The sequence below is a fragment of the Eupeodes corollae genome, chromosome 3 (genome assembly GCF_945859685.1).
Source record: "Eupeodes corollae chromosome 3, idEupCoro1.1, whole genome shotgun sequence".
Classification (NCBI taxonomy): Eukaryota; Metazoa; Arthropoda; class Insecta; order Diptera; family Syrphidae; genus Eupeodes; species Eupeodes corollae.
The window spans coordinates 73,204,933-73,216,974 of NC_079149.1; the positions used below are offsets into that span (position 1 = coordinate 73,204,933).

Below are 12,042 nucleotides of genomic sequence, written 5' to 3' on the forward strand. Positions count from 1 at the left end.
AATAATCTCACCTCTATCAGGCTTCTAAGTAATTCACCCTTAACATCATTCATTTTAGCGCTTAAAAGCAAACACGCACCAGCAGAGAGTTTCCGATTATTTTTGTTAATAAGGTTTGAAAGAATTAATTTTTCGAAGTAAACATACGCTTGTGATATAGTCACAAGGTCAATTCTAGTATCCAATTTGTTGATCCTACGCATTTCTCGCTTGATACTTAATAATCAGACAAATTAAAAAAAATACAAACACATACCATTTAATATTACCTTCTTAGTTTACTTAATGTTAACTGGATATGAGGAAATTTTTCTTTGAATTTATCGTTCAGTTCCTTTTTCAAATCCGATGGTCGTACGTAATCGATGACAGACGTCATATACGAAGTAAAAGTAAGCAAAGTACGATGTTTTCCAGCAATGAGCTCAGGATCGTCTAGAATATTTGCTGAATAGTTTTGAAGCTGAAAATGAATGGAAATCAAATATTTAATATGCGGACATTATACTTAAATAAATAAAGAAAGATCTGTAAAGGCAGTTAAAATGTTCAGATCTTCTTACATTGCCGGTTTTTTTCAAAGAATTGTTTGTATACAAATTTTTTGATCATTTTTAGTTCGGGAATAATAGCTGAAATATGTATGTATAACCAGAAGGTACACATACGTTATTCGTCAAATTTTATAATTAGCGTGTCCAGAGCCCCCGAGGTCCACCTATTGAGCTTCTATCCACCAGCAATTAAAAAGGAGATAAGGGAATGATTACAAGAATTATCATACCAGAATATTTAATTTGACACGATATAAACATACGAAACACTATTTTATGATAGTTTTTAATTTTACGCCCTAAAAATTGACACAGTAAAAAAACTGTGGCGACTTTCCATTACTGCAGCACGAATTTCCTTTTGTATGTAAAAAAGTGAACTTTGAAAATTAAATAAAAATAGAAATAAATGTTTCCTCGCTCTAAAATTGATAAAGTTATTATTTATTTGCACATATTAGTGGTTAAACCCATTTTTGCCACCTCTGCCTCAATACTCACTAAAACACCATTGACATCACGCTAAGTTCTTCCGATTATGTCAATGCCATTAACATATGCTAGTATATATTTGGACAGACTTGAAAGGTAGTAAATCTAGTGTTGATGTGGAAGCTCTGCACTATATGTAAATTCACAAACGCATCACTGCAGAGATGAATTGCGATCATCTCTGTAGCACGTTCATAAACGAAAATAATTGGCTTCACTTAAAATGTCAATTTATCGTTACTGCAAAGTTCGATAAACTGATGCGCAAATATAAACAAAAAAGGCATCAAGAATTTTCATGATAAGTAGTTGATACCAACGCGATTTCTTAATTGTTTATAAATTAATTAATTTGATGAATTTCAGGAAATATTTTACCAGTGCAGAAATTAAACTATTCATAGAAACCAGATTAAAATATAAAGGTGAATTCATTGCCGGCAGAAAATCAAAGCCAGTATTTTGGAGAAAACTTCTAGAAGATAAAATGTGTGGCCTCAGAATTTAATTACAATGAGAATTTTTATTAGTATCACATCCATCATAAAGCAAAAGTAGTTTTTAAACGTAAAACCTTTTGTCAATCAGCATCGCATCGTAATCAGCTGAGCAACGATCAGCATCACAAAAAAGCAGTAATGCCTAATGACTGCCAAAAAATTTGACGTTTGTGTATTTGCCCTATTATTTCAAGGACGATATTATTGAAAATCGCATCACCTTGTATAGGCTTCTATTAAGTTGTTTCTAATCTTTATGGTTTTATACAACTCATCCCTGTATATGCTTGCATATACTTACTTACTTACTTACTTAAGGAGGCGCTACAGTCCTGTGTGAAGTAGGGCCTCACCCAACAAACTTCTCCATCTAGCTCGGTCCCTAGCTAGATGTCTCCAGTTTCGCGCTCCAAGTTCGGTGAGGTCACCTTCCACTTGTGCGCGCCACCTGATCCGCGGTCTTCCTCTACTGCGCTGTCCTGTGGGTGCGGATTCGAAGACTTTCCACAAAAGCCCCATTGACATCACCCTGAGTTCTTCCGATTATGTCAATGTCATCAGCATATGCCAGTAATTGGACAGACTTTTAAAAGATAGTGCCTCTAGTGTTGACGTGTGAGCTCTGCACTATTCTTTCAAGCACGATGTTAAAAAAATCACATGACAGCGCATCACCTTGTCTAAAACCTTTTTTACCATCGAAAGGTTCTGTTAAGTTGTTTCCAACCTTTATGGATTAACGTGAATTCTCCATGGTCATCCTGTACAAACGGACGAGTTTGGCAGGGATGCCAAAACTAGACATGGCTCTATACAGCTCGTGCCTGTAGATGCTGTCATATGCGGCCTTGAAATCGATGAAAAGATGATGGGTGTCGATTTGGTGTTCTTGGGTTTTTTCCAGGATCTGCCGTAATGTGAATATTTGATCAACTGTGGACTTTCCTGGTCCAAAACCACACTGATAAGGACCTATCAGGTTGTTGACGATGGGCTTTAGACGTTTACATATTACGGCAGAGAAGATTTTATAGGCGATGTTAAGTAGACTGATTCCTCTATAGTTGGTGCAGTTTAGAGTCTTCTTTTTTCAGGATCGGGCAAACAATACTGAGGTTCCATTCATCGGGCATGCTTTCTTCCGACCATATCTTACAGATAAGTTGGCGTATGCTCCTAATCAACTCATCTCCAAGCTACTTTAAAGAGCTCGGCATTCAAGCCATCCGCTCCAGCGGCTTCATTAGACTGCAGCTTGGATATGGCAATCTTTACTTCGTCTAAGTCGGGAGGACGGGATTGTTGACTTTCGTCGTCTATGTTTAATGGATTATCCTGCCTGACAGCGGAATTCAGTTCGTTGTCGCCGTTATAAAGGGTGATTTTTTGAGGTTAGGATTTTCATGCATTAGTATTTGACAGATCACGCGGGATTTCAGACATGGTGTCAAAGAGAAAGATGCTCAGTATGCTTTGACATTTCATCATGAATAGACTTACTAACAAACGCTTGCAAATCATTGAATTTTATTACCAAAATCAGTGTTCGGTTCGAAATGTGTTTCGCGCTTTACGTCCGATTTATGGTCTACATAATCGACCAAGTGAGCAAACAATTAATGCGATTGTGACCAAGTTTCCCACTCAGTTTACTTTATTGGACATTAAACCAACCATACGAATGCGTACAGTGCGTACAGAAGAGAGAGAGATTTATTGCGTCTGTTTCTGAGAGTGTTGCTGAAGACCGTGAAATGTCGATTCATCGCCGTTCGCAGCAATTGGGTTTGTGTTATTCGACCACATGGAAGATTTTACGCAAAGATCTTGGTGTAAAGCCGTATAAAATACAGCTCGTGCAAGAACTGAAGCCGAACGATCTGCCACAACGTCGAATTTTCAGTGAATGGGCCCTAGAAAAGTTGGCAGAAAATCCCCTTTTTTATCGACAAATTTTGTTCAGCGATGAGGCTCATTTCTGGTTGAATGGCTACGTAAATAAGCAAAATTGCCGCATTTGGAGTGAAGAGCAACCAGAAGCCGTTCAAGAACTGCCCATGAATCCCGAAAAATGCACTGTTTGGTGTGGTTTGTACGCTGGTGGAATCATTGGACCGTATTTTTTCAAAGATGCTGTTGGACGCAACGTTACGGTGAATGGCGATCGCTATCTTTCAATGCTAACAAACTTTTTGTTGCCAAAAATGGAAGAACTGAACTTGGTTGACATGTGGTTTCAACAAGATGGCGCTACATGCCACACAGCTCGCGATTCTATGGCCATTTTGAGGACAAACTTCGGAGAACAATTCATCTCAAGGAATGGACCGGTAAGTTGGCCACCAAGATCATGCGATTTGACGCCTTTAGACTATTTTTTGTGGGGCTACGTCAAGTCTAAAGTCTACACAAATAAGCCAGCAACTGTTCCAGCTTTGGAAGACAACATTTCTGAAGAAATTCGGGCTATTCCGGCCGAAATGCTCGAAAAAGTTACCCAAAATTGGACTTTCCGAATGAACCACCTAAGACGCCGCCGCGGTCAACATTTAAATGAAATTATCTTCAAAAAGTAAATCTCATGGACCAATCTAACGTTTCAGATAAAGAATCGATGAGATTTTGCAAATTTTATGCGTTTTTTTTTTTTAAAGTTCTCAAGCTCTTAAAAAATCACCGTTTACAATCTGCAGAAGTGGTCCTTCCATATCCTCAGCATTGACTGCGGTTCCACTATGATGTTTCCACTTTCGTCTTTGCAGCCTTCGGTTCTAGGTTTATGTACATGAGAATTTCGTTTTACCTGTTCATAAAACTTTCGCACTTCATTCCTGCTTTTATACCTCTCAACATCTTCGACCGCATGCCCTCTCTTTTTATTTTGAGAAGTCGGCGTTCCTCTCGCCTCTTCTGCTCATAGAGCTCATGAGTAGCTCTCGTCCTTTTATGCAGCGCCACTTTGCGAGCCTGTTGTTTGGCTGCATTTGCCTACCGACATTTCTCACCAAACCAGGTGTTTCTTGTTGGTGGCTGCTTAAAACCCAGCACGTGAGAGGAGGCTTCTCAAATTGCATCTTGAAAATGTTGCCAATGATCTCGGTACATTGTTTTGGCGGCAGAGAACTTTAAAAGAGGTTTCTTGTGACTCGGTCGGACTCGATCTCTTGTGATTGTAGCGTAGCCGTTCAACTATATATCCCCTCACAGCATCTGCCAGTTTTTCCCTGGGTATGGGAACCCAAAGAGCTATCTTTGCTGCAATGAAGTAGTGCTCCCATTCGATGTTAGCTCCACGGAAAGTTCGGACATACATACATAATGCTGGAAGCGTGTTCCTTTGTGAATGTTGAAATGTGGAAAACGCCTACTGGCTATTATCACATTTCGTCCGCATCCAAATCGATGATCCTGAATCCTTTCCTAGCTTGACATTAAAATCGCTCAGGACAACTTTAAAATCGTAGCTACGATAACTACTCATATGCTTTGTACAAGAGCTCGAAGAACATATTCTTGGTGTTGCCATTCTTATCACATTTTCAATAACGAAAATATAAATAACAAATTAACAGCATGAACGAAATATAATTAAATTGTATTTTGCGCTCGATGCCAGAAACTTGCATTATTAATGAGGCCAACATCAATACCAATTACCAACAATTCAGAACTACCGTATTTAACGCATGGTCTGAGTAAATATTTACTGGATTATCTTGTTTCGTATTTATTAAGAATTAACGAATAGCTAAAGTTTTATTCATATATTTATACTCTCTCTGATTCTTTTCTTATGGCAAAACAATCATTCGGTGTGCGTAAAATTGTCAGGCTAAGTGCATGATTGCGTATTTTTGATGAAGGTGGTTACCAAAAAGGAATCGAAAAGAACTACGATGTAGTACTTGCGAACTCAACATTCTCGGATGTATTGTCGAACTTTCTAAACGTTTGAGACGAAAATGTTTGCCAGAATGGATCAAATTTCAAATCACGTCAAGGCAATACATTTTTATGGTTCATAAACAACTTACGATACGAATCTTTTGAACGTGGGAATAATTTCCAGGAAATCGCGAAAGTTGCTTTTATTCTTTGGAAAACGAAAACTATATATTGATAAGTGATAATTTACTTATAATAAAATATAAAAATGAATGATTGCAAATTATTGCGACAATAGCTGATATGATATTGCTTCTAACGTATACGCATGTGGCGAAACTAAGTTGGGACAAGAATAATAGTACTCACGAATCAATAGGATTCGAACCCTCAATTACTTGCATTTCACTCAGTGTAAAAAGAGTTGCCCAAAATAATTAATAAATACGTAAAAACCATAACAGACAAAAATCATCGTAAAAGTTTGATTGAAAAATTCGACAGAGTATAACATACTACAATATCTATGTTATGAAGTTGAATTGATCCAGAGATTGAAATGAGTATGTTCGAAAAATTACATTTTCAGGCATATAATCGTTCATACTCGATCGTTTGGTCATTATGTTTACAATCAAATTGTTAACGAACAAAATTACCCATGGGCAAAGTCAAAGAAAGTGTTCAAACTCATGTGCATATGTTAGTTGATATATCCAGCTACTCGAAATAAAGCTAGAGTTATATACTCGAAAATACCTTGAACAATATGATATGAATTGAGATTGTTCATCGTGCACTTTGGTCGTTGGTGGCGAGGTATGTAGATTCTAGAATATCATGAACATTACTAGTTTCGTTTTAATCAAAACTGTACTCTACTAACCATCTGCAATTGCATGACCTTACCCATGGAAACCACTGAAAAAGCTTTAATAGGCACAATGCATGCACTTGTTAGGCCACACAACTATAAGAAAAAGAACTACTTACTGTGCAAGAAAGATTAAGAATATTGAAATATGAGAAATATTCAACAAAATATATAAGTAAAAATAATATTTGTCTTAAGGGGGTATTCTGGTCTAGAGACATGAATTTTAGGTAATTTTTGAAGTGCTGTAGAAAAAAGCAAGCAACAATTTTACCATCAATTTTTGTATACATTATTTATTTACATTAGAAGCATACAAAAAAAAATAAAAAAGTAAAAAAAAATCAAAATTCCGTTAGTTATCAGCTGATGGCGTGGTGCGTCTCAAAAGTTTGGTGCGTGACCATACCCACGATTTTAACTCTCCTAGAAATCTGAAATCAAAAACTAAAAAGATTATTAATCTACAATAATGTTGCAATGTCTGGAACTACGGAAAAGTTACAAACATTTTTTTTTACAAAATGGCGACTGTCTAAAGAAAAATAAAAAAAAATTACCACTTTTTTGAACATTCTTCGATTTGTTAAAAATAGTAAAAATGAAAATTGGGGGATGGCCGTAGTTCCAGACGTAGACAAGTCCCTAAAGAAGACTCTCTTAAAATTTCAAGTAAATCTGTTCTGCAGAACCTGAGAAATCGTGGGTATCAGATTCAAAAAGACAGTTCTGAGAAAAACGTGTTTAAAGTACCCCATTATGTCTTTTGTTCTATTATTTGAAGCCCACCCGATTTGGATGGCTGCTCAGCAAAATACTTATTTCTCCGAAAATAATTTGAATTTGGGAAAATCCTCTCGTAGACATATTCTTAAATAGTTAAACTATGAAAATATGAAAATAAAAAAAAATCAATTTTTTTTAATTTCTAGACCAGAATACCCCCTTAAGTTTAGTTTTATCGGCTTTACGGTTTTAATAAAATTCCAGCAACAACCATTTTCTTGAGGTTTCGAAAATATTGTATCGGTTTTCGGATTCCAAAAAAATCGATGTAAAACCGATGTGTCAAAACATTTTTTGATTTCAATTAAAAGAAGAAAACTAACAATTCAATCCAAAACTATATGTAAAAAAATATAAGTATATACAAATTACCTGAAAAACACGTGATGTTTCTAAAGTATCATCCATATCATAAAATTTAACATCTGGCGTCGGGCTTGTTGCGACATTTCGGTTGTTTATGTGATTTTCAAAAGTATAGCATCTAAATTAAGACAAAAACAAATTAACAATTGGAGGTTAGTATTTTTAGGATTAAAGTAATATCTTATCAAATTACATATTCATATTCATATTCATATTCATATTTATATTCATATTCATATTCATATTCTTATTCATATTCATATTCATATTCATATTCATATTCATATTCATATTCATATTCATATTCATATTCATATTCATATTCATATTCGTATTCATATTCATATTCATATTCATATTCATATTCATATTCACATTCATATTCATATTCATATTCATATTCATATTCATATTCATATTCATATTCATATTCATATTCATATTCATATTCATATTCATATTCATATTCATATTCATATTCATATTCATATTCATATTCATATTCATATTCATATTCATATTCATATTCATATTCATATTCATATTCATATTCATATTCATATTCATATTCATATTCATATTCATATTCATATTCATATTCATATTCATATTCATATTCATATTCATATTCATATTCATATTCATATTCATATTCATATTCATATTCATATTCATATTTATATTCATATTCATATTCATATTCATATTCATATTCATATTCATATTCATATTCATATTCATATTCATATTCATATTCATATTCATATTCATATTCATATTCATATTCATATTCATATTCATATTCATATTCATATTCATATTCATATTCATATTCATATTCATATTCATATTCATATTCATATTCATATTCATGTAACACAAATAACTTTAAATTAATGCAGTTAAAACTTTGACTTCAATCTTTTTACTAGTAATTCAAATTAAAATTTTAATAAATTTAAAAAAGCTATTGATATTTATTGCAGTTCAGGCTGCTTTGTGAAAAAAACTTAAAATTGAATTGTTTTAAACTTTTCCAGTTATTCATATTCATATTCATATTCATATTCATATTCATATTCATATTCATATTCATATTCATATTCATATTCATATTCATATTCATATTCATATTCATATTCATATTCATATTCATATTCATATTCATATTCATATTCATATTCATATTCATATTCATATTCATATTCTTATTCATATTCATATTCATATTCATATTCATATTCATATTCATATTCATATTCATATTCATATTCATATTCATATTCATATTCATATTCATATTCATATTCATATTCATATTCATATTCATATTCATATTCATATTCATATTCATATTCATATTCATATTCATATTCATATTCATATTCATATTCATATTCATATTCATATTCATATTCATATTCATATTCATGTAACACAAATAACTTTAAATTAATGCAGTGAAAACTTTGACTTGAAACTTTTTACTAGTAATTCAAATTACCATTTTAATAAATTTAAAAAAGCTATTGATATTTATTTCAATTCAGGCTGCTTTGTGAAAAAAAAACTTAAAATTAAATTGTTTTAAACTTTTCCAGTTATTAAAAACATTATTTCGAATTAACCCATATCAATATCATTGTTCGTATAAAACATATTCAGCCAAAAACAAATAATTCTTAGTGTTTAAGAACTGATATGATTTTATGTAATTTATCAATTATTTATTTTTCATATGAAGACAAAAATGCCGATGACATTATATTCGTGAGATTATTGATTTCAAGCAATTTTTTTCATTTTCTTTAAATTGTTTAATGAAAATTATTTCACACCCATCGTTCTTAAGATATGTCAAAATATATTAACTCGAATGTACAGGCGTACAAACTTAGATGTTACCAGGAAATATCGCATGAGGGGTCAATTTCCCACCATTTAGGCGGGAGGAGTAAGCAATAAAAAAAATAAATTTATTAATGCACCTCAGTAGATCTAAGTAGGGAAAACAAAAAAAAGCTTAAACATTTATTTTTCAAAAATGATTCCCTTAAATAACTTTATTCAAAAATAATATTAAGGAACAGCTTTTGAAAAAGCTGTTACATGACTCCGTAAGTGGTACCATTGTTTATTAATATTTTTTCTGTTTCAAGTCTTTATTTTTTAAATTGCTCCTCCCATATTAGATCAAGCCACTTACTCTTACCAATCACCTTATAAAAAATAAGATAGGTTTTAATTCTTGAGGAAACTAAGCGAAAAAAAAACATTAACACGTATCAAAAAACTCCTTATGCTCATAGCTGAACAAATTAGATATTAGATATGTAAGTCATAAAGTAAAAAGAGTAATTTTGCTACCTTTTACCACTACCTTTTTTTTATGGAACTATTGGTAGAATTATATATAGCTGATATTAGCCAGTTATAACTTTCATTGAAACTTATAATTAAAATGAATTTGGATTTTCCTTCAATATTAGAGCTTTTGACTGATTATTTTTTCTGGCGTACAAACATTTAATATAATAGCCTAAATGATTCGTCACCTTTAAATAATTTGTATGCCTAGAAAAAGTGCAAAAAATATCAAACCTTGCGATTCCATGATTCTTGAGGGCATGAGTGTTTGTAATTTCTACACTGTTTTCAATGGATGCAGAAGTTAAATTAGTTGAATTTTTTTTATTTTCTTTGTTATACTGTCGTGAAGGAACCAAAAGATGTCCATATGATACTTCCTAAGTAAAAATGAAATTTATACTTGTATTGTTTCTACTTAGACACAAATAAACTTACTTGTCCGTTTTCACCCTTTTCAATCCCTAAAAGATCAAATGGATCAAATGGTACGTCGTTTATAGCAGATAAAGGTCTCGATGAAGTTGTATTATTACGTCGCCCTTCTTTTCGCATCTCAATCCTACAAAAAAATGCTTTAGGTATTTTGATTTCATTAGGGCCAAACTACTTTATATTAACCTTCCATTTTTTTCTCTGTGGTAAGGTAAGGCTGAAAATATAAAAAATGGTACTTTACGAGATACGATTATAATCCGCCCATCTTTAAACGAATGCTTGTGATGAGTTGATGTCTTCAAAAATTTTAAATCGTTTGTGTATGTTATTTTTACACTATTTACACGGCCACCAGGAGTCAGGCTCTCAGTACTGCTATCATCAGTAGCCTGACTTATATTGGAACAATTGGTAAAAGGACGCCTGTTTCCGTTACTCGGTATGCTGCATCTTTGTGGGGCAGTATTTAAACGTGCTCTCCTTTCAATATGAAAACTTGTATCCCCCGTTCCGCAGCTGAATGTTCTGAAAAAGATAATTATTAAAATAAAAGTCATTATTTTCTTTTTAATATAAAATACACTTGATTTTGTCAGATTTTGGTAAGATGTTAAAAAAAAATGTTTTTACTGGAATTAAAATCAAAAAGTGTGATGTATTCCCGCATTTTTCTGATATGTTGAAAGGGTCAGTAAGAATAGTAACAATACTAATCTGTAGATTTAAAAATTCTAAATGCTCATAAGCAAAAATTGATATAAGTTCCTATGGGGGTTTACAATACACCTTTCTTTCTGTGCAGAACAATTCAGGTACACATATAAACATGTTCAAAAACGAATTAACGGGACACGCTTTTAATTTTTGACAAACATAATAGTAGGGGAGCCCAGGATGATAAATCGGGATTTACTGTCAAAGAGACCTATTGGATTGCGAAGCTTAGATGATAAGAACAAAAAAATGTTATGCCATATAGACACTTTCATCGGTGGGGTTTTCAAAAATGTAAAAAAAAAAACAGTTGCATGGACATACTCGAGCGCGTCAGATATTAATAGCATCCATGTTCTACGTATTTTTGAAAATATACGTATGTTAATCTGACCGTTTCCATGATGGGGGTGGTCGTACGTAAAGGTTGAAAACGGTAAAAAAAAAATTAACCGAGCGCGTCAGATTTTCAAAGGGGATGTTAAGTGAACCTAAAAGAACGCTCTTATGTAATAATCTGACGATTTGGATGTGACCCAAACTCGCGGCCATTATTAGAACTTGCAAAAAAATCGCCATTTTGAAATACTCGAGCGCGTCAGATTTTGATATATATGGTTCATGTATATACCCTAAACGTGTTGCCTCTTAATCTGACGATTATCTGGAGGGATTCGCCTAATCTGACAATGGAACGATTTTTTTTTTAAAAGTATTTGAGATAAATTAATTTTTCTTAAATCCAGCTTATTTAAATGCAAAAGAAACTTTGCATGCACCCCATCTTGCATCCATCACGCCTTTCACCCTCCCTACCTTGCACATACTGCACCTTGGACCCACTCCAAATCCAATAGTGTACCCAAGCAGGGGGTTTGCAGGGGCAGCATGCCCCATACACACCTCTGTGTGGCGTACACCCAAACTCGCACACACCCCACTGTTGCATACACCCACATTCAGACCTACTATTATTACTATCAAAATAAGACCACTCAAGCAAAAAAAAAAATTAAACTAAAATAGTAACTGTGGTTATTTTTAATTTTTGTCAAAAACTAAAAGT

The 12,042-nt window shown here is 33.1% G+C and overlaps 1 protein-coding gene and 1 pseudogene across 1 annotated transcript in view; one reads left to right on the plus strand and one right to left on the minus strand.

The window, feature by feature from the left end:
* Window positions 1-12,042, plus strand: part of LOC129950557 (tyrosine--tRNA ligase, mitochondrial-like) — a 103,008-nt pseudogene that overhangs the window by 68,704 nt on the left and 22,262 nt on the right.
* LOC129951772 (CDK5 and ABL1 enzyme substrate 2) overlaps window positions 1-12,042 on the minus strand; it is a 30,051-nt gene that overhangs the window by 265 nt on the left and 17,744 nt on the right. The window contains exons 2-7 of the mRNA XM_056064094.1: window positions 10,446-10,787; window positions 10,263-10,386; window positions 10,059-10,204; window positions 7,464-7,575; window positions 270-463; window positions 12-216 (exon numbers count right to left, since the gene is read on the minus strand). Coding sequence (XP_055920069.1) covers window positions 12-216; window positions 270-463; window positions 7,464-7,575; window positions 10,059-10,204; window positions 10,263-10,386; window positions 10,446-10,787 — 1,123 coding nt within the window. The remainder of the gene's footprint in view (window positions 1-11; window positions 217-269; window positions 464-7,463; window positions 7,576-10,058; window positions 10,205-10,262; window positions 10,387-10,445; window positions 10,788-12,042) is intronic.